Raw genomic sequence first — 23,770 nt, 5'->3', positions numbered from 1 at the left:
GGTCGACCAGGCTAAGCTAACGTTGTATATGCTCACTCCACACTCATAACAACGGCCTACGGACATAAATAAACCAGCGACTGCATTCGCCAAATTGAACTCTCGCGTTTGACGCGGCCCCCTTCAATCGCCTCAATCGCGTGATTCGCGCCGCGTCCACCGCTTCATGCGCGCCGTCGGAGCAAATTCGCGTCAGATCGTGTCTCTGCATTAATTTTACATGTAATCGCGCCGCCCCAAACTTTGCATCGCGTCCGGTGTGAACGCAGCATAATAGGACAGTAGGGTATAATGAGTTCTTTAAGGTAAGATGGCGCCTGCCCATTAAGGGCTTTGGAGACGAGAAGAAGAATTTTAAATTTTTAATTCTATCCTGTGTTCTATAGGGAGCCAGTGTAAGGCAGCCAGAACAGGAGTAATGTGGTCCCTTTTCCTAACTCTGGTTAGTACACGAGCTGCAGCATTTTGAATCAGCTGAAGAGACTTGACTGACTTCTTGGTACACCCTGATAATAAAGAGTTACAATAATCCAGCCTAGAAGTAACAAATGCATGGACTAGTTTCTCTGCATCGTTTTGAGGCAAGATATGCCTAATTTTGGCAATGTTGCATAGATGGAAGTAGGCGGTCAATGAGATTGATTTTATGTGGGCGTTAAAGGGTAAATCCTGATCAAATATAACACCAAGATTCCTGACAGTCTCACTGGAGGCCAAATTAATGCCATCCATAACTAGTATATCTTTAGATAGTTTGTTTCGTAGATTCTTTGGGACGAGTACAATAACTTCAGTTTTGGTCGTGTTTAACATCAAAAAAAGTTTAAGGTCATCCACGTTTTTAAGTCCTTGAGGCAGTCTTGAATTTTATTTAGGTGATTGGTTTCATCAGGCTTGATGGATAAATATAGTTGAGTATCATCCGCATAACAGTGGAAATGTACAGAATGATTCCTTATAATATTGCCTAGCGTAAGCATATATAGTGTGAACAAAATAGGTCCAAGCACTGAGCCCTGTGGCACTCCATGGCTAACTTTGGTTTGCATGGAAGATTCATCATTGACACGTACAAACTGAGAGCGTTCAGATAGGACCTAAACCAGCTTAAAGCAGTTCCCTGTATGCCAAGTCCTCTAGTCTTTGTAATAAGATATCATGGTCGATACTATCAAATGCAGCACTGAGATCGAGCAAAACAAGAATAGAGACAAGTCCCTTGTCAGAGGCTATTAGAATGTCATTTGTGACTTTAACCAGCGCTGTCTCTGTGCTATGATGTGTTCTAAAGCCAGACTGAAAATCTTCAAATAAATAATTGTTTTTTAAGTAATCACACAACTGTTTTGCGACCGCTTTCTCAAGAATTTTTGAGAGGAACGGAAGATTAGAAATAGGTCTATAATTGGCTAAAACCTCTGGATCGAGGTTGTGCTTTTTAAGAAGAGGTTTTATTACTGCAACTTTAAATGATTGTGGAACATAGCCTGATAATAAAGACATATTCATAATATTTAATAAAGAAGTGCTAATTAATGAAAAAACTTATTTTAACAGCTTAGTTGGAATCGGGTCTAAGATACACGTTGATGGTTTAGAAGAAAGAATCATTTAATTTAATTGTTCAAGGTTTATGGCTGTAAAGCATTCTAGTTTACTATCTAGTGTAATATTAGAACTTAGGTTTCCGGGAGCTGTTGATAACACTATACCGGTCAAAGGCAAGAGGTCATTCATTTTGTTTCTAAGAGTAACAATTTTATCGTTAAAAAAGCACATAAAATCATTGCTACTGAGTGCTATGGAAATAGAAGGCTCAATCGAGCTGTGGCTCTCTGTCAGCCTGGCTACAGTGCTGAAAATAAATCTTGCATTATTCTTATTTTCATGTATTAATGAAGAGTAGTAGGCTGCTCTCGCTTTACGCAGTGCTTTCTTATATTCATTGAGAGTAATATGCCAAATTAAACGAGATTCTTCAAGTTTAGTGGAACACCATATCCTTTCAAGTTGTCTCGACTTTTGCTTTATTTTGCGGGTTTCGGCATTATGCCATGGAGCTAATCTATGTTGTTTTATTTTCTCCTTTTTCAAAGGAGCAACAGAGTCTAATTTTATTCGCAGCGCATCTGTAGCACTATCAACAACATGATCAATTTGGGGTGGTGTACATTTTGTATACGTATCCTCCCCTACATGCAGACGAGTTATCGAGTTAAGTATTGGTGGAATCTCTTCCTTAAATTTGGCTATAGCACTAACAGATAGGTTTCTGCTGCAGGAGCTTTTGACTAATGCTTTGTAGTCTAGTAACAGTACTTCAAAAGTTACCAAAAAATGGTCGGATAAAGCAGGATTATGCGGTTTGACTAATAGTTGCTCAATTTCAATACCATAAGTCAGAACAAGGTCGAGAGTGTGATTATAGCAGTGGGTTGGTTTATTTACACTCTGACAGAAACCAACAGAATCTAATATAGAGTTAAATGCAACAGTAAGGCTATTTTTATCATCGTCAACATGAATATTAAAGTCACCTACGATAATTACTTTATCTGTTTTAAGTACCAAAGTTGATAAAAACTCAGAGAATTCTGATAAGAATTCTGAATAAGGACCTGGTGCACGGTACACTGTAACAAATAAGATTGGCTGCACAGTTTTCCAGGTCGGATGTGTAAGACTAAAAACGAGACTTTCAAAGGAGGTATAATTTAATTTTGGTTTAGTATTGATAAGTACATTTGAGTCAAAGATGGCTGCAACTCCACCTCCTCGGCCTTTGCCTCGGGCAATATGAGTATTGATATGGCTTGGTGGAGTGGCCTCATTTATGCTGACATTTTCTTCATGTCTCAACCAAGTTTCAGTGAGACAGCATATATCAATATTATAATCTGATATTAAATAATTTACCAATATTGCTTTGGATGCTAAAGATCTTATGTCTAAGAGTTCACATTTAATCTTCCTGTTTTGTTGCACTGTAGTAGTTGTTACATTTACTTTTATTAAGTTATTATGTGTGACACCTCTATTAGGTTTTACTTTGAATTGTCCTTGGGCAGACACACACACCGTTAATATTGGGTATTTTATTGGAGAGAGCGCAGAGAAACATATAAAACTGCGACTCCTCCTCCTGGCCTCAACTCCACTTTGTCATGGATTATGTTCACAAAGCTCTGAAATGTTTGCTGAAATGAGACCTGCACCTTCCAAAGTAGGATGAATGCCGCCTCTCTTAATCAGACCAGGTTTTCCCCGGAAGGCTGTCCAATTATTTACGAAGCCCACATTGTTGGCTGGGCACCACCGAGACAATCAGCGCTGAAACGATGACATGCGGCGAGACATGTCATCATTGATCAGATTGGGGAGGGGACCAGAGAAAATCACGCTGTCCGATAATGTTTTAGCATATCTACACACCGACGCCACATTAACTTTGGTGCATTCTGATCGGCGTAAACGAACATCATTACCACCAACGTGAATAACAATCTTACTGTATTTACGTGTATTCTTAGCCAGCAGTTTAAGATGCGCCTTAACGTCGCCCGCTCTGGCCCCCGGAATGCATGTGACTGTGGAGGCTTTGGTCAATAAATGTACGTGTCTCATAGAGCTACCAATAACCAGAATTGGCTTCTCAGCGGGTGTCTCGCTGAGTGGGGAATATCTGTTAGATACGTGAACGGGTTGGTGGGGACCTGCGAGTCTCGCTTTATGCCCCTTCTGAGCAGTCAGCCAGTCTCTTAGCTGCTCGGGAGTTGCCGGGGGACGGCTAGTACAAGCTACCTCTTGCCGATCTATACCGGCTAACATGGGTTTTAATGTAGCTGAGTTACTTTCTAAAATGCGGAGCCGGGCTTCTATGGCTATGATTCCCGCCTCCAACCTAGCAACTGTACTACATTTAACACACGCAGGCCTATCGGTACCAGTAAAGGAGGAAGGGAAATAGCCAAACATAAGACAGATAGAGCAGGAAATAGCACCCGAGGGTGGGGAAGTAGCCATGGTTAGCTATCAAGCTAAAGTAGCTACCGTTAGCAAAACCAAAAGAAGTGTAAGCAACTGTGGAGTTACAGTCGCTAAGAGAAGGAGAGTTGTGAGTGCTTAAGCTGTAGTAACGTGTGATTATAACGTCAGGTAGCTGCCGTGATCAAGAATTGTAAAAACGATCGATGTCATTTAAGATAATATAAGCTATCAGCAGCAGAGCAAGCACACAGGATAGCCCGGAAGTGACAACACGCTTACCGCAATAGCAGAGGTGGGGACTCGAGTCACATGACTTGACTCGAGTCAGACTCGAGTCGCATATTTTTTGACTTGAGACTTGCTTGACTAACATTGATAAAAGACTTGACTTGACTTCGGGCCCAGCGCCACGAGGGGGCAAAAGGGGGCATTGCCCCCTCAGTTGTATTCTTTGCCGCCTCACTTTGAGCATCATTCATCCATCAAAAAGTACAATACATGTCACAATTATTAAATAACTTTAAATGATTATTTCCCCCCAACACACGTTACTATGTTTGGATAAGATATGTAGGCAGGCAGTCAAGCAAAGTGTAAAAAAGCCTCAACCCCAAGTGAGCTTGTAGTCTTAATGTTAGCCTGTGTGCTTAGCTGTAAACACAGTCGGATGGGTGACCAAAACGTCCCCGTTTTCCGGGCAGAGTCCCCGTTTTCGGTGGCTGGTACCCGTTTGAAAGTCCCGAAAATGTTCCCGTTTTTGAACGTGTGTTAAAAAAAATAGAGCAAGGTGAAATCAAATGTTAAATGTCAGTAAAAACAGAGTAACAGTGTTGTGCCTGTTTGTAGCGTTAGCGTATTTCTTCTTCTACTACTTCTTCTTCTTCTTCTTCTTCTTCTTTTGTCTTTAATGGCGAATCGCTTCCACTTGGAGCATATATCGCCACCTACTGTTGATTTGTTAAATGTTTATATTAAATCCTTGTCCTCAGACCAGTGTTTTTGAGGAACTTGAAGATCAGCTTGTTTACTTCATTTCTTGATTTACTTTCGTATATTGACTTCAAATCCATGTTGTTTGACATCTACAAAAAATAAGACAGACAACTAAAGATAGCACCACACATGATGGTTACTTGTTATTATTTAGGGCTGCCTGTATGGATCATAATGCCCCAAAGCGAGCCCTTTTACTAGAATAATAATGTGTTATGTATTATATAAACCGTATTGGTACAATGAGCGACATCTAGTGACGGATTTTTGGAACATTGATTTGATTTTTCTCATGGCAGTTAGACAAACCAGGGGACTTTATTTTTATTTTTAATCTGTGTCTGTCCATTTGGTGTAGTATTTGATCCAATATTACATTTGGTTTATATATTAGTCACTTTCTTATGAGATGCCAGGTTTTAGGCCTTGATTTGAACATTCACTCCTGAAAAAAAAAAATCAACCAGATTAATGTTTCTTTAATCCTGACCTGACTAGAGTGGATAGTAAGTAAGTAAATCTGTATAGGAAGACGAGTTAAGGGATAGAGGAGAAAATGTTATGGTATAATTACAGAGCCTGTCCATTTATAAATTGAGGAAATCAATGTTAGTCTGTTAACCAAAGTGCAGGTATCTATCTATCAAATATCTACTATCTATTATTAAAGATTGTAGAGCAGTGAGAAGAGCAGTGAGAAGGAAAAAAGCTTGGTGTGTCAATTCATTACATTGCCAGTATTTTTCGTTGTTGTGAAAAAAAATCACCCCCTCTGATTTTTTAACAGCCCCCTCAGTCATTTCATCCTGGAGCCGGGCCTGCTTGACTTTGACTTGGTATTCATGACTTGAGACTTGACTTAAGCTTGAGACAGATGACTTGAAAGGACTTGACTGTTTAAATTTATTTTCGTTTGTTTTTGTAGTGGGGTATTACGTTTAGTTTTTTTTTTAAAAACGTGATTATAACGCCATGCGCACAAACCTGGCAACCCACTAGACGGCAGGAGTGTCAGTTAACATGGCAGCGGCTAGCTTTACTCCAAAAATAGTTAAATTTGGAATCAAGGATTATTTTGTCGATGACGCTAATAAGAAGAGAACAGTGGTATGCAGGGTCTGCAGCATAAAGATCAGTGACAGGACCACCACAACATCCAACTTCATTCGTCAATACAAAAAAAAAACACAGAGAAAGGTAGGCTACGTGACTGTGTTGTGTTAGCTAGAAAGCTAACGTTAAGTTTAAGCTACGTTAGACTTGGTTTCAAATCGATTAAGCAAAGAGAAGACAAAACGGGGTAAATGAACACTAGAACCGCCAAGAGATTCATTTTGACTAACCCTGATACTGACAGGCTGTCAGGAGAGAGAGAGGAAAAGAGATGCCTCGTTTATTTCCCCTGTGTTATTATCGGAAGTTACTGGAAACTTTTGAATAATGTAGTTCATCTACTTTTAGTAGTTTGTTTAAATGTTTTAATTATGTTGTTTTTGTTTGTAGAAGTGCATCATTCCTTGATTTATTGTAAAATGAATCTGAACTTTTTGATCTGTTATGATAAACTGAAGCCATTTCTAAATTAACCCAATTAAGTGAGTTTTAAATCGTCCTGCTTAGTTTATAAGGAAATTATGAAGAGGAACAAATTAAATGGTTTGAAAATGATATCTATGTAGGTGCTGATGCTGTTGGCGGTTCTAGTGTTAACAGAAATTTAAATTAAATATGTGTAATGGCAAATGCCATATATGATTTTCTTACCTGGAATTCTGCCTTTTTGAACAGACTTTTTGAGTCCTAGCTAATATGAGCTAATATGGGTTAATATGAATCTAATATGATTGTCATCGGTCTAAATTAGATTTCAAATCATTAACTGTGTATGTAATGAAGATCATAGTGTGGGTTGAATCCATTTTCATAACCACTGTCTTTTAACTGATTTAAATGCGGAAACTGAATTTATTCATCAGAATTTCGTATGACTTGACTTGCTTGGCCTGAGCAATGACTTGACTTGACTTGCTTGACTCTCACCACAGTGACCTGGGACTTGCTTGATACTTGTAGGTCAAGGCTTGAGACTTGCTCATGACTTGCACATGTAGGACTTACTCCCCCCTCTGCGCAATAGTGAGGATCCGGTTCAGAGTGAGATGTTGAGGGAATCGGAAGGAAACGTTGAATCAACGCCTACATCATGTCTCTTCTACATCAACATGTCTCCCCTCTCCTTCATGTCTCTTCTACATCAACATGTGTCCCCTCTTCTTCATGTCTCTTCTACATCAACATGTGTCCCCTCTTCTTCATGTCTCTTCTACATCAACATGTGTCCCCTCTTCTTCATGTCTCTTCTACATCAACATGTGTCCCCTCTGTTTAAAGAGACTCTGAAAGTTTCAGGAACAAAGATTCTCTCTCTTTTTGATCCATTTCTATAAAAACCTGTCTGAATGAGCTGATCAAATGTTGGCTTTTCAGCCCGCGACCCCCAAAATAACTGTGGGGTGGGGGGGGGGGTTGCTATATAGTGAATTAATTTCAGTTACACTGCGCTAGTGGATTGTCAAAGGGGGAGCCTCGTTGCGGGGAAATTATACAGATGGCTAGTCCGCCCCTGAAAATGTCTATGCAAACGTTATTATTAATAATTATTAAAAAAAAATTATCAATTGTTTTTAAATAAAAAAATTTTTTTTAATTTTTAATTTTTTATTTTGTAATCATCTCGCGACCCCCAATCGGGGGTAACAGGCAGAGAATCAGCACTTTGGAAACAGGGCTGAAACAGAGGGGATTATGGGTAATGCTGCAATGATCTGTTTGGTGTTTCAAACAAACACTTATGAGACATGTTTGTATCTGAGACCTATAATATATTGATGAGAAACAGTATAACAGGGAACCTTTAATGCAATAATAATGTGTTCTACCTTTCAACAGACACAATAAATATCCCTACAGTTTTCTTGCTGTGTTTGAACTGTGATTGTGTCCTCAGGTTGGATCAATGCCATCCTGACCCCGGTGGACTGCCTGGCGTTCTCGGGACACTTCGTCCACAACCTGAGTGTGGAGATGCAGATGAGGTGAGGACTCTCTCATCCTTTACGCTGCCTTGTCATCGTCAGGTTTATATGTATTCTTTATTCTAATTGCTGTCGCCATGCCTCCCGCAGACAATCATGTCCTAATTTGGGGGATCGGTGTGACTTGATGACATTTCAGATTTGTCCTTGGCTGAGCTTTTCTAGTGTCGACTCATTAAGGACTTGTTTTTAGCTCCAAATTCCACCAATCTGATTATGAATTTAAATTATTTGTTGCAATAAGATTGTTGATAATGCATGTTCATGTTGAGCGGAAAAATATTTTTTTATTCTGCTCAGAGCGTATGAAATCGAGAAGCGGCTAAAGGTCAAAACCCTCACCCCCTTCCCCAACTTCGAGACGGCGTGCTGGTATGTCGGACGACATCTCCTCGAGCGATTCAAGGGTAACCTATCAACACAGTTGGATGTACTACTAGATCTCATTTTTAATATTTGAATGTACTCTCTCACTCTCAGAGATAAGTGTGTGAGCATGTCTGCTGCACAGATGAAGAGCCAGTTTTTCCCCTAGGATGGAGTCATAGCAGCGGTGCTAAGGAACGTGGGCACAGCATAATGTAAACGCGGAGCGCGTGGAATTTTTTTGTGTGTGGGAAGTGCGCCCCGCCAATTTGTTTCTATGTGTCAGCACAAAAAAGGCTCTTAAGGCCTAGTACCAGGGCCGGTTCTAGACAATTTGCTGCCCTAGGTGAGATTTTAGGCGAGATTTTATGTGTAAAGAATAAATGAAAAATCTCTACAAAAGACAAATGCACTGCAAAAACAGAAACTTATTGACATAGGTAATAGACGTCAAAATGGCTTCAAATGTATTCAGTATTGTATGAACATGTTTGAATTGGGGGGTGGACGTCACATCCTCTAGGGGGGTCCGGGGGAATGCACCCCCGGGAAGATGTTTTTGAACATTTTACAGTAAAATGCTTCAATCTGGTGCACTTTGAGCACACAATTACTAGAGACCTGATCTAGGGGAAACAACTCTAAAACGCCCATATGAAAAAGATCGGTTTACATTTTAATAATCGAATAAGTATGTGAACATAACCAATAACCTACCATAGCCAATAACAAATAAATGTAGCTTATTTTATTTTTGTTGTTCATTCATATCTTATTTTACCCAGTTAACATTTATTTATTTATGCATATTTTTGTATCTCTCTAACTTTAAACGATATTTTTGGTTAACTGTCCTATAGTATACATTGGAATGATTTCAAAACTGTTTTTATTTATCCTAATAATTATAAAGGAGTGCCTTGGAAATATGTGTTTACATAATTTGTGGTCAAAATGTTTGAGACCCACTGAGATAACTTAGACTAAAATTAACTATCTAAATACTCAGAGAGTCCTTAACCTCACTGATCCTCTCAGTCTGACAGGAGAGCTCTCCTCCACCCTGGTTGTGGAAACATCTACATCTTATATCCGTTAGCGCAGCTAGCACCAGATTCTAATAACAACAGCGCCGGTACCGGTGCGCCCTCTCCCTTGCTCGCTCTCTCGCTACCACGCTCGCACTTTGGCTGTGAGCTGCGGGTGCCTGATAAGCCAACATCCCCCACTTTCATCACTTACAGCGCCCACCGTACAGGGAAAATTAAACGTGTAACCGGGGTGAAAAGGGTGTTACATTTACTTAATTATAAATGTTGTTACATCAAGGCCGAACATTTGGATGAGCGCCAACGGTCAAAAATGTTTTTTCCTTCCCAGAGCTGCCAGCGCAGCGCCCCCCAGATCTGGCGCCCTAGGTGACCGCCTGTGTCGCCTATGCCAGTAACACAAATACTACAAATCCACATAACAAACAATCAAAAATGAAAAAGGTTCGCCACTTATTATTATTTTAAGAAGAAAAAAAAGCAGCGGCGCTCATATTTCAGCAGCGGCGCTGCGCCGCCACTATTTGTATATAGGGGAAACACTGAGAGCACAATGCTCTAACATGAATTACCTCACTGCAACATGTTTGGCCCAATCCCCTCCATCACTGCCCTCTGGCTTATGTTTCCTCTCTGCTCTGTGGATGTGTAAGTGGTAAAGCCAGACTGGTTTTGTGTGTGGTGCACACAACGTGTAACGCACCATATAACAATATTCTTTAAAACTGAAGATCAGCTTTTGCAGTGCTGGAAAAAGGCTGCTGGTGCTATAAATCATTAAGATGAACCTTTATTGATCCCTCTAGGGGAAATTCAGTTTTCCACTCTGTTTATATATTTTTTGGAATACACACACAGTAAAAATACACACATGCATTGCAATACAGGTGTAGGTGCAGACATTAGAGAGGTGCCAGAGCAAAGAGGCTCCAGTCTGACTGGCACCTCTCCCAGTCCACACTGGTTTTTGAATGGAGTGAGAGGGACTTGATTAAGACAATGCTGTTTTGCCATAAAACTGAATTTAAAGAGGAATTCTACAAAAGGATTATTTTAAATCAGGGCTGTAGTTTAACTGGTGAGTATTTTCAAAAATACTAACCAAAATAGTTAACACAACATTAAACAAACGAAAAACAACCACTAAAATAGTCATGTATGTGATGAGGACGTTGATGAGGAGGGGTGTTCGTGACTGAAAGGACCTATCAAGTCTGTGAGAGAGCCTCCCACAGATATCAGTATCTGCAGAGAGCCCTGACAGTGCCTACTTCTACTCCATACATATCTTAATTACAATTCTTGAGAAAAGATCATACATGTTGTTTATGTAATCTGTTCATGTCTAAAAAAGTATTATTGGCCGTTAAACATTCTTGTTATCTGGTCTTTTTAAAACTTTATTGGAAAAAGAGGCCACATGTTGGACAAGGCGTCCAGTAGGCTGCACTGCAGCTTCTTAATGCAAGAACACACAAGCTCTCTTTAATATGCCCAGTCCTCTTATATTGCAATACATCACTCTGAATGTGGAGTGAGAGACATCATCAATGTGTTGTTTGGGCATTTTAGGAAGATTTACATGAAACATGCAAGACTGCATTAGCGTGCAGTGAAAATTGCAAAGTTTTCCCAATGATAACGTTTGCATTTCTTTTTCTGCAGGTTTACATAAAGCAAATAAGCAACCAGCCCCATACCTAATACATGGTGCCAAAATCATTAACGGAGCCTTCAGAGCTTGGACTAAGAAACAGGTATGGACATACGCACATCACTATATGTGTCTCTGACCATCCATGCTGTGGTGGAAAGTATAAACGCTTTGTTCTCCTCCCAACAGGCCCTATTAGGACACGAAGATGAGCTTCCAGAGAACATGAAACCATCACAGCTCATCAAAGATCTTGCAAAAGAGATCCGACTCTCAGAGGTATCATATTTCATTTTTGACATCGAGAAGAAGCCATTGTTGGGATGTGCGATCTGAGAGCCAGTCCAAAGATATCTCAACCGCTAAAATAAATCTACTGTGTACACTCATAACAGAGAAGTGTCTGTCCCAGGCAAACACACAAACACTGACCTTTTTAAATCGCGTTGTTCGTATTCAGTTGCAGTGTTATATATTGCCCTAAGCTGTCACTGCAGCGGGAAAATATTCTCTCATCTGCTCAATCTGTTGACCATAGACTGTATCTATATAATAATAATAATAATAATATATAATAATGCTTTGCGGAAAGAGTTATAATAAAAATCGTTTTCTTATAAGTAGCCTATAAAATCCATAATATTCATTATTTAAAGGTTATGTGCACTCACTGGCCACTGACAAAATAAACATAAACAAAACGTGTCAATCAACCACATCGTGAACTATGTCGTTAAACATGATCAAGACCACCTGGTATCTTAAGGTATAATGTGTAACACATGGTTTTATAGTCATGGTCTAATACAGGGGCGTCAAACTCAATTTCATTGCAGTCCACATTATGGTTGCACCCAAAGGGCCGGTTGTAACTTCAAGACTTAATATATTAATATATACTATATATTAAAGGTCCCATTTCATGCTTTTCCGGTTATTACCCGTCCCCTTGTATGTTCTGAAGGTTTTTATGCATGTAAACGGTCTGCAGAGTCACAAACCCTCAAAGTACACCCTGTAGCGAGTACAACTCAAACACAGAAAAGACCTGTCTATGCTGCCCCAGAACGCCTCGTTGGAGATGTCTCTTTTTCTTCCTGGGTACAGTGACGTGTCCATGTCCAAATGGACCAATCCGTGGAGCCGTTATGTTAAGTCCGTGGATTGGTCCAAATCGACCAATCCGCTGACTTCCTCACACACACACACTCAATCTTTTCTCAGCTGCAGATCCGCCGATTTCTCCTCCCTGAGACGGCGGGACGCGGCGAGGCTGTGAGTCGGTGTGTGAGCACACACACAGACTCCCAGTCAGGCTGCGGGTGTGTATCTGTGTTCGGGCTGGGTTTCGCTGTGTCTTGTTGTCTCGCAGACGGCCACTGGGATCATATGGAGGGGGGGGCAGGAGCTCCAACAAGCCGTTTAGGACAGAGGCCGTTTCTCAATCGCGAGGATACTGGCTTGGTAGTCGCATACTTCCAAGTCACTTCCTTCAGAAACGAAGCAAGTATACTTCCAAGTAGGGCTGCACGATTTTGGGACAAAATCTAATTGCGATTTTTCTGACAAATATCGCGATTGCGATTCGAATTGCGATATTTGTTTTTAAGCGACCCAACGTAAGTTTATTGTAAAATGCGGCCATAACTCCAGCTAGGAAGGTCGTATCAACATGCTCCAGTCTCTAGCACCCCCGCAGCCCGAGCTACAAGTGAAAGAACTAAACTTACATGAAACTTCCGTTGGGTTGCTTTAAAGTCAAGCTTCAGTTTAAGATTCACCCTGTAAGAGATGTAACACATGTGATGGAGCATTACTAACCTGACTCAGATGGTTTATTTCACCAAACCATCTAGGAAAGCTCCATTGGAAGCCATTTGGAAAGGGCAGGCACTTTAAAAATCTGTCACAATCTGTCTATCACCTTCTATCATGGGCCACTTCTGATTGGTTAACAATGGCTGGTACATGTGGAGCACAGCACTTCTGATTGGTGTGGATGACTGACACACAAGAAGAAAAAAAAAATTGAAAAGAAATCGCAGGCTTTGCGATTTGATAATCGCATCATTTCAAATCGCGATTTTGATTTAAAATCGATTAATCGTTCAGCCCTACTTCCAAGCCACGGCTTCGGAAAACAAAGAAGAATGGAACAGGCTAACAAGTGTGCCACTCTCTCTAACGGTTTCAACATAAACTGTACCGAAAATAAATACCTCACGATGTCTATCTAATTATGAACTTGCTTTACTTTCACGGAACACATTTTTGGTGATAACAAATGTAACAAAGTAACATATTTACCAACACATGTTCTACGCCACTACATACTTACATTTAAATGTGTGCTGTGCTGCGTCGGTTCAGCCATTCTCCACAAGGGTTTTTGAAATTGGTCCGTGCGCAAAGCATTGTGGGGATTTGAAGGACGCGAAGTATACCCATGTGCAGCCTCGACATTACCCCCAAACCAAGGACGTGGCCTCGGTGGAATTCCAAGTATGCTGGAGATTGGAACAGTCCTTCGGCGGCACTCGATGACGTAGTATCCTTGAAATATTGGCTTGGCGCGATTGAGAAACAGCCAGAGAGTGAATACACATACTATAAAGAGATGCCGTATGAGAAACCAATGTGATTTTGGAAAATTGCACAATATAAATCTATTTTAGTAGACCTCAACAATGGAAATATGATCAGTAGAAATGGCCATGACATGGGACCTTTAAATTTGATTATTATCAGTTCTGGTAGTAACTATGTTTGAAAGCACACGTCTAGGGAAAATCATTGAAAGCATACATTCAACAATTACACCGATTGTATTGAATATTATATTCTTTGCAAACTCTTCCGGGCCACATAAAAAGGGGCCTTGAGTTTGACACCCCTGTTCTAATATAAAGACAGCTCATGTCGCAGGCTCACAAAACCGACTCTGTACCAAAACTCAACCATGTTAGCCTTTTACTTCTGCAAATAATATTGCTGTCACACAAACCTTATTTAAAGTTAATGAAAATGTTAGCTCCTCTACTCTCTTCCTATTGGCTCACAGGGCCGAGGTTCTACACACCAGTAAAACACCCAAACCATCAGCACAATAAAAACTGAATAAAGGTCTCAAACACAATCAAATATGGTTTAATCTATCTATTTTTACACTGCATTGATTTTTCTCTCTTTCACCCATTTATTTGTGATCTTAAAATAAATTAATTGATGTATAATTTCAGCACTAGTTCAGGGGAACTTAAATAGTCTCAAGAGGGATTTAACTGCAGATGAAAATGTATACCCTTTACGTTCCCTGTGTTTCCTTTTAGAATGCAACAAAAGCTATTAAGAGTGAGCCCAGCATCAAGGTTCCAGTGGAGGAACCCCCATCCACACACTCGGATCCTGAAGAGCCTGAAGAGCCCGTCTCACCGGCCCATGTCCCCTCGCCCAGCAGAGAGAAGGCCAGAAAGAAAGCTTTCAAACCCCCCAAGCCTCCGAAGCCTCCCAAACCCCCCAAGATGCCTAAGGCCCCCAAGCCTCCAAAGGTGCCCAAGGTCAAGGAAGGAGGAAAAAAGAAAGCGAAGAAATTGCAAGAGTTGTCGCCGCCTCCCAAACCCTCCAGCTTTGCAGCTCTTGAGTCCCATGCCAAAGACATCTTGAGCAAAATGGACCAGCCGAAAAAGACGAAGGTGAGTGTGGTAATGTAACTGTTCATGATATTGTTCTTATTTTGTGGAATGATTATTTGTATCCTTAGTTGTGACTTCACTTAGGCCATTTTGTATTCCATTAAGCAGAACGCTTTATAAAGATCTTTATTTTGCTTCCAAACATAAAGAAAAGAGAAAGAACCCACAGTTACTTTTCACTTTTGATAATTGTGTCTCCCTTCAGGCTGTTAAAAACATCCTGAGTATATCAGAGAAGGAAATATCAAAGCAGAACAACGCAGAAAAGTTTGAATTCAGAGAGCAGAATAAAAACAAGACTGAAGCAAAATGGAAGTATAAGGTAAGCTGATAAATTGGTGATTTTTTTTTTATAAACACTTTCTTTAATTTTTTAGCATATATAGACAATATAGAAGACAGTACACAAACATCCACAAGACACAACAAAAAAAAGTACATTACAAGTCACATAAATAAAATTTACTTCACAAACACGTGGATAGGCTAACTAAGGAAATATACAAACATGTACATGTAGATAGATAGATATGTTTGCGTTGCAGCAGCATAAAAAACACAAGGCAATGTACATAAGAGAAATCAAGACACAAGAAATAAACAGTCCAAAATATTTCAGAAATAGAAATAAAATAATATTAAAAAAATGTAAAGTTTAAGAATATAAAACAAAAAATAAACAATATATATACATGTGGAAAATATAAAAGTGGAAATACAAATTTGGAATGAATGTAAAAATGTACAGTGGGAGTTTAAGTCCAGTAATCAAGAGAAGCTGGAGCAGAGAGTTCTCTGCCAGCCAGAGGTGATTTGTTATAAAGTGTTATTGCAGTGGGCAGGAATGTTTTCCTGTATCGGTCCTTGTGTAGGCAGATCTGAAAGGCTTCGATCCTTCCTGCAAGCAGAGAGACATCAATCATCTCCAGTTTGCTGACCCAGAGTACTCTCTAGATCTGCATGTTCCAGATAGTTAAGGAAAAGGCCCCATACTTTTTTTAATAGTTCTTGTTTTCCTTTAATTTAATTGGTTATTTTCTCTAATGAGACACATGCAGACAGTTTTTTTTGCCATTTTCTAATACTTGGACTGTTAAAACGTTTCCATTAAAGTGCTATCATGCATTGACTGCATTGATCAAATATCTTCTATCATACATTTGACCTCTTCCCAAAACGTTTTTATCTTGGTACACTCCCTAACACAATGAAAGAAAGTTCCCTTAGATTGTCCACATTTAAAACATAAGTCCGGGATATTACCATTACATTTATTTAGCTTTTCTGGAGTAATATATGTACAGACATTGCATCAGCCGGTTATATTGTAATAGCTTAAGATGGGTATTCGCTGTTTGTGATTGAGCTTTCTTAAAGGCACCTTCCCACAAATCCTACCTCCAATTTCTAAGTTTAGCTTCAGAGGACTCAGGGGAGCCAGATATAAGCAAGTGTAGAAATTAAGTTTTTACCCTACAGTCCCTTAACATTATTTTCTCTAGTGGTGAGTATGGAGGTATAGTTAGTAATTGTTTTTGGTTTGCTCCAATATAGCTTCTAATTTGTAAACATTTGAAAAAATGCTTCCGTGAAATGTTGTGCTTGATTGCAAGCTCCTCAAACAACATCAGTTTTTCATCATCGAGCCTATATAGATCCTGAATTCTCTGTACCCCCTTATCTGACCAAATCTTAAACCCACTATCAGCTCTGCATGGAGTAATGTCATCATTTCCCTAAAGTGGACTAAAACGTGAGAGAGAAAGGTTCGCCCAAGTACTTCCCCGCTTCATGCCAGACTCTAATCATGTTCCTAGTAATAGGGTTAGTTTGTTTTTAAAAGTTTCTTCACACTAGTTGAGTACAAATACATGGGAAGAGGTAACTCTAAACATTGGGACTCCAGGTAGGGGGGTTGTCGTTTGTAAAATAAAACATAATAGTCCTAAACTGAGTTGCCCAGTAGTACCAGAGAGGGTTAGGACAGGCTATCATAGGGGAGGGCCAAGCCCAGGCAGGCTCGTTTGTCGTTCCACAGACAATTCAAAAATCATTTCCTTAACTTTAAAAATAGGTTTGGAGGAGGAGGCAGGAGGATGTTTTGGAATAAAGTAGATACAGCAACTCGAGGAGTATGTTTACTTTTTATATATTCATTCTCCCAATTAAAAAGATCGGCATTTGCTTCCATCTATCTATTGTGTTTGTAATTGATTCCATCATAGGATCGTAATTAGAATTCACCTGGCTTATTGGTCTTATATTTTCGCATCTATTGCAGGGTTTCCCTGGTTTTGGCAACAATGTAATGAAGGCTTCTCTCAGTGATGGTGGAAGGATTTCATTTTTTAAAGATTCTAACAACATATTTAAGAGGGGAGTTTGTATTTTATATTTAAACTTTTTGTAGATATCTATAGGTAGGCTATCTGGCCCTGCAGCTTTCCCAGATTCCATGTAATCAATTGCATTAGAGATCTCTTCTAAGGAGATTTCATCTTCCAGACTAGGTCTGAGTTCTGCTGGGATACTAGGTATATTGAGAGTGTCTAATAAGTTATTTTGACTTGTCAGATCTGAATTTATTTCAGTCGTATAGATTTTCATAGACATTTTTAAAAGCCTCATTTATTTCTATAGGATCTACTATATTATCTCCCTTATTGTTCGTATTGACGTAATAAGACAATTTGTAATTGTTTAATGTGCCACGCTAATATCTTTCCTGGCTTCTCTCCTTGATCTTAAAATGTTTGTTTGAGTCTTAGTAGACTGAATGACTACTAATGAAGCTGATCATTCATTATACTGGGACCTCAGTACTAGCAGTTCTTGTTGTACTTTAGGGCAGGGTTTCTGAAAGGCCTCACTCTCCAGGGTTTTGATTTTTGATTTCAACAGTCACTTTATGACCAGCTTTATGGGATTTAGAGCTTGTGTAGTTAATAATGTGGCTTCTAATACATGCTTTAAAAGCTTCCCATCTTATAGATGCTGATGTTTCCTATGTATTTGTCTCAAAATATAAATCAATTGGTTTGCCAAGATACGGGACACAATCTAAATAAATTGGTTTGCCAATATACATCTTGCAACCATTTTTGTTGGATTCACCATTTCGAAGAATCTCTCACCAGCCTTGAGTGAAGCAGTGAGTTTGGGGCATGGTCCGAAATAAGGATTCCATCATAAGTGCCATCTTTGATTTTAGAAGCCACATTTTCTGATATCCAAAGTAATCAATACGGGAATACGATTTGTAAGAAGCAGAATAGCAAGAATACTACAGCATCAGGCTTTAATTCTCTCCAGATGTCCTTCAAATTTAAATCTTTCATAATACTAAGTAAGGCTTCCCTGCTTTTGGTGTGTGGTTTATCTATGCCCCCTGACCCATCATTTGTTGGATCCAATACACAATTAAAATCCCCTGCTATGATGTAATTACCAGTAAATGTTGAAAGCGTAAAAAACATTGGATCATCATTATTGGGGGCATATACATTAACTAGATTCAAGTTCTCTGTTGAGTACCCTGAACAATTAAGTATCTACCAGCCTTGTCCTTGATTACATTTGCTACCTGAAATGTTACTGATTTAGGAATTAGCGTCATAACACCCCTTGCCAGTGTAGAAAATGTTGCTGAATACACACATCCCGCCCACCTCCTCCTAATTCTAATATCAGCCTTTGGCAGTAAATGTGTCTCTTGCAAGAAAACAATTTTAGATTGCAGACCTTTTACTTTTTTTTTAACTTTTTTACTCTATTCATAACCTGTTTAATTGTTTTACGTGTTTGCAGGCCTCTGCAATTCCAGGAAGTAAATTTAACCTCCAAACCCTGCAACATGACCTTTGACACAGATTAGGTTACCCACATGTACATAAAAATAAGAAATACATTTAAAACACATTAAGAACCATAACACGGTTGTTCCAAACAACATCCAAACATGTGAACTTTAACCCCTTTCCCAAATGCATCCACCCCAATGGGCCGCACCCCCCCTCCTCATGTTGACACTTCCCCTTATAGCTGACAGTCACTGTACTAATACAGCACGTGCTTCAGCTCAAATATGCTTCTATTCCTAACCTTTGTTTTACATTACTAACCGCCATGTAATCATAAGAAATCAGGAGCTCAGGAGGAGCCAACAAATGTAATGCCGCAAAATTCAAGATTATAAAAGTACCTAAATAAAATGAAAAGATGCGTTTATTCTTTAATTTTAAACTGAAGGCTCCACATACCCTTGTCATAAAACGACACACACCCGTTTTGTTAACCAGCCATTGCAGGGCTTAACACAAATGTAGCTGAATAGCTAATTATCAGAGCCAGATTTAACTTAAATCAGCAATCTCCATAAGAGCTGGCCTTTACAATACTTATTAACTGAACCTCATAAAGCTATTGCTTTCAAACTTTTAACCTCTTAAGCCCTGAGCCTGTTTTTCAGGTTTCAGGCTCCAAAATGCCACTCACACAGCAAAGACTATATCTTCACTTCTAAAAGGGGTAAATTAATAATCTTTTCTCTCAAAGCAAGGTTACATCTGTGAGTTGGATGTAGAAGTGTCAGAATCAATATAAATGTTATTTAAGTAAATTCAGATGGAACATAGTAAAAACATGTAAATTATAATGTCCGCTTAAAAGAAAACCATTACTTATAGTGAAAACCATCCTTGAATGATGGGTTAGTAGACTAAAAGCTTTAGGAATCCAAACTATAACATATAATAAGTACCCTGTATCAAGATTGATGCAAAACAAGTGAAATTTGACCTTTTAGAGAGGTTTAGAAAAATAAAGTCCAGGCGGACTCACATCCGGGTAAATTGGGAACCATCAGTTCCATTTGAACTTTTTCACTGTAAAAATCATTTTATTACTTTGAATTATCACGATAGGTATTCATTACATCCAAATACAACTGTTGTGAAAAAATTTAAATTTAAAAAACATACTCTGTTATCCTCCCCACAATGCTAACAGTGAGCCTCTGGATTAGCCCCGAGCGAAAAATGCTAACCTATTACTGCACCGAAAATCAATTCTAGCTCCCTTATTACTTATCCCAGCTGCACATCCAACACATCGTTTATGATCGTAAAGACACAGAATCTAACGGTGCCCACCTCAACACTGAAAGATACAAACTCACAACGTTATCAACAAAAACGTAAATCACAACAAGTGGCGCTAGGTAGCTACACAATGCTAACATGGTTTACCTTTGTCTTTTGTCTGGTCTAAACTGGTCTTCAATGGCATTAAAATGATAACAACGATGATGTAGTTAATCCATAGGTTAATATCCAATGTGGCTGTGTCCCCTTTGAAATGTTCTGATAATCTATAAGCAATAAAACTGCAATTCCGTTATCTGCTGTCCGCTCTGTGTTCTGTGCGCTCTGGGTCCTGCAATTCCTGCTTCCTTACGTATTAAACAATAAGTAAAGTCTGCTGCGTAATGTGCTTACGCTGGCTGGCATTCTTCATACTTTACGCAGGACCATATCTCTGGAACCCATGGGTGGATTTGGGTGATTTACACCTTTTTCTTAACCATTAGGCTACATCCAATAGAATCTATGAGCAGTTCCCAAATCCACGTAAAATTACCATTGCGGACCTAATAGAGAAGCAAACAAAGCACATCTGAAAGTACAAGCCTAAACGGCAAAACTTTATACCCAGTATATTGCCATAAATATGATGGTGGATTATCAGTAAAAATGTCTACGTGACACAAAAACGTTGGATTAACCTTGAGCTGCGTTTTTATTCCGGTGAACACAACTTTTGATCACAAATCAAAAAAGGTAAGACGTAATTATTGTAATATTTTTGAAACCGGATGTTGTTTACTTTCTCTTTTCTGGCTGATAGCTCCGCAATTCGGGGTCCTACAGTGATGACATTACATGTGTGGAATCTGTGGAGTCTCAGCTTTAATCGGATATCTTGTTTGTGCAGGGACAATAAGTAATAAGGGCATTGCTACCGTGAGTGCTGTGCAAAAGTCCGTTAGCATTTTTTCGCTCCATGCTAATTCAAAGGCTTGGTATTACTCTTGTGTTTTTTTTAGCTAAAAATGGTTAATATTGTTAGTTAGCTGAGTTTCTTATCGTTAAAAGGGTATGGAACATTAATAGTTTCATAAATGTTAAGAAGCCCTGAGACATAGTCTCGTAAAAAAACAGTGGGGGGGGTCCACTGGGGGGACCCTCGGGCTTAAGAGGTTAACTTAAATACGCCATGCAACGTTGGCTAGATACTGAGACGTATGGTGTGAATATAATTTTTTTTTTTTTTAAAAAGAAATAAAAACGAGGTCAGGGCTAACGTAATTAGCAACTCATGTGTGGTATCAGACCCCAATGTTATATATTGTTAGAAAACACTTGTGACCAGCAGAACATATAAACAAAACATTTGGTCAATGTCAGTCATCAGTTGCAAGCTTCAAGTAGCTCGATGTGTCCAGACATATCCAAGATGCCCCACCGCAAATACACTGAACAAAAATATAAATGCAACACTTTTGTTTTTGCTCCCATTTTTCATGAGATGAACTCAAAGATGTAAAACATTTTCTATATACACAAAATAACAATTTATCTCAAATATTGTTCACAAATCTGAAAAAATCTGTAATAGTGAGCACTTCTCCTTTGCCGAGATAATCCATCCCACCTCACAGGTGTGGACTATCAAGATGCTGATTAGACAGCATGATTATTGCACAGGTGTGCCTTAGGCTGGCCACAATAAAAGGCCACTCTGAAACGTGCAGTTTTGCTTTATTGGGGGGGTCTGGGGGGGTCAGAAAACCAGTCAGTATCTGGTGCGACCACCATTTGCCTCACGCAGTGCAACACATCTCCTTCGCATAGAGTTGATCAGGTTGTTGATTGTGGCCTGTGGAATGTTGGTCCACTCCTCTTCAATGGCTGTGCGAAGTTGCTGGATATTGGCAGGAACTGGAACACGCCGTCGTATACGCGATCTAGAGCATCCCAAACATGCTCAATGGGTGACATGTTAGGGTTAGGGTTAAACTGACTGGTTTTCGGACCCCCCAGACCCCCCCAATAAAGCAAAACTGCACGTTTCAGAGTGGCCTTTTATTGTGGCCAGCCTAAGGCACACCTGTGCGATAATCATGCTGTCTAATCAGCATCTTGATATGCCACACCTGTGAGGTGGGATGGATTATCTCGGCAAAGGAGAAGTGCTCACTATCACAGATTTTTTCAGATTTGTGAACAATATTTGAGAGAAATGGTTATTTTGTGTATATAGAAAATGTTTTAGATCTTTGAGTTCATCTCATGAAAAATGGGAGTAAAAACAAAAGTGTTGCATTTATATTTTTGTTCAGTGTATAAACTTAAAGAAAATAAGTCATGATACCTGCACATACAGTTAGCCCATGTTAGCATTTTAGCCGGGCACAGCCACAGTTTACGTTGTTACAGTATAACTTGAGTCATGACAACTGGCGTCATTCTATTATTTTAGACAGGGGCGTGGCCTTTGTCGAATAACCAGGAAATACACATTTTGATCGATTCTTCTGTCGTTTACATTCATCTTTTGGTATTTTGCTCCATAGGAACACTTTGATGCACATTCAGTACTAGTGTGTGAGGTTGTGGTTGCGATGCCGATATCCGAACGCGTACAGCGAGGACTACAAAAAGACACATGAGGTGACTGTGGATGTGTGTTCAAAACATTGCACGCTTGAATAAATAATTTAAACCATTTATTTTTGCCAGACTTATGACTGAATATCATTCTAAATGTGATGCCAAGTCCATCTAAGACCTGTGTATACCTTCAGACAGCCTCCAAGTGAAGCACACGTAGTTCACTCACAGTTTGAAAGCAGCGTGGAGAAGTCTTCAGCTGTGGAGAGCTCCGCCCAGGATAATTTGTGATACGACTTCTGTGGCTTGTTCTTGTTGTCAATCTTATATTTGTATCATGTATCGTTATTAATATGATGTCGAGTCGATTTGAGACCCGTTTATACTTTCATACAGTCTGTTAGTGAAACATACAGTCTGTCTGAGTTGTTATTATATTCATTCCTTGTTATTGTTGTCTTTCCATCTGTTGGTGACCAACATTAATGATCAAGCAGCATTTAAAGTCTAAATATCCCTGCACATGTAGCAATGACATTTCTGATGCTATCTTTGCAAAACGAGTTAACAGTCACGTTTTATCTGGATAAGTGCGGCAAAGTGCAGAAAACCGTTTTGATAAGGGATCAATGTGTGTAGTCTTTAATATTAAACATGATCGCTGGTTGATAGCCACAGAAGTTGTACCACAGTTTAATCTGAGCGGATCACAGTTTACCACAGCTCTACACGCTGCGTTGGAGATGGACGTAAACAACTCAGACAGACTGTATGTTTCACTAACAGACTGTATGAAAGTATAAACGGGTCTCAAATCAACTCGACATCATATTAATAACGATACATGATACAAATATAAGACTGACAACAAGAACAAGCCACAGAAGTCGTATCACAGTTTATCCTGGGCGGATCACAGCTCCAGAGCTGAAGACTTCTCCACGCTGCTTTCAAACTGAGTAAACAACGTGTGCTTCACTTGTAGGCTGTCTGAAGGTACAGTGGGGGAAAAAAGTATTTAGTCAGCCACCAATTGTGCAAGTTCTCCCACTTAAAGATATGAGAGAGGCCTGTAATTTTCATCCTAGGTATACCTCAACTATGAGAGACAAAATGAGAAAAAGAAAATCACATTGTCTGATTTTTAAATAATTTTTTTGCAAATTATGGTGGAAAATAAGTATTTGGTCAATAACAAAAGTTCATCTCAATACTTTGTTATATACCCGTCAAACGTTTTCTGTAAGTCTTCACAAGGTTTTCA

The 23,770-nt window shown here is 39.4% G+C and overlaps 1 protein-coding gene across 2 annotated transcripts in view; it reads left to right on the top strand.

Annotated features, from left to right (window-relative positions):
- Positions 1-23,770, top strand: part of phf2 (PHD finger protein 2) — a 105,005-nt gene that overhangs the window by 64,275 nt on the left and 16,960 nt on the right. For both annotated transcript variants that reach the window (XM_079683305.1, XM_079683304.1), the window contains exons 8-13: positions 7,988-8,075; positions 8,376-8,482; positions 11,156-11,247; positions 11,334-11,423; positions 14,474-14,836; positions 15,042-15,158. In XM_079683305.1, coding sequence (XP_079539431.1) covers positions 7,988-8,075; positions 8,376-8,482; positions 11,156-11,247; positions 11,334-11,423; positions 14,474-14,836; positions 15,042-15,158 — 857 coding nt within the window. The remainder of the gene's footprint in view (positions 1-7,987; positions 8,076-8,375; positions 8,483-11,155; positions 11,248-11,333; positions 11,424-14,473; positions 14,837-15,041; positions 15,159-23,770) is intronic.

This window comes from Notothenia rossii, assembly GCF_949606895.1.
Source record: "Notothenia rossii genome assembly, chromosome: 5".
NCBI lineage: Eukaryota > Metazoa > Chordata > Actinopteri > Perciformes > Nototheniidae > Notothenia > Notothenia rossii.
The sequence above is the reverse complement of the archived record's forward strand: the minus strand, read 5'-3'. Positions and strand labels throughout refer to the sequence as shown.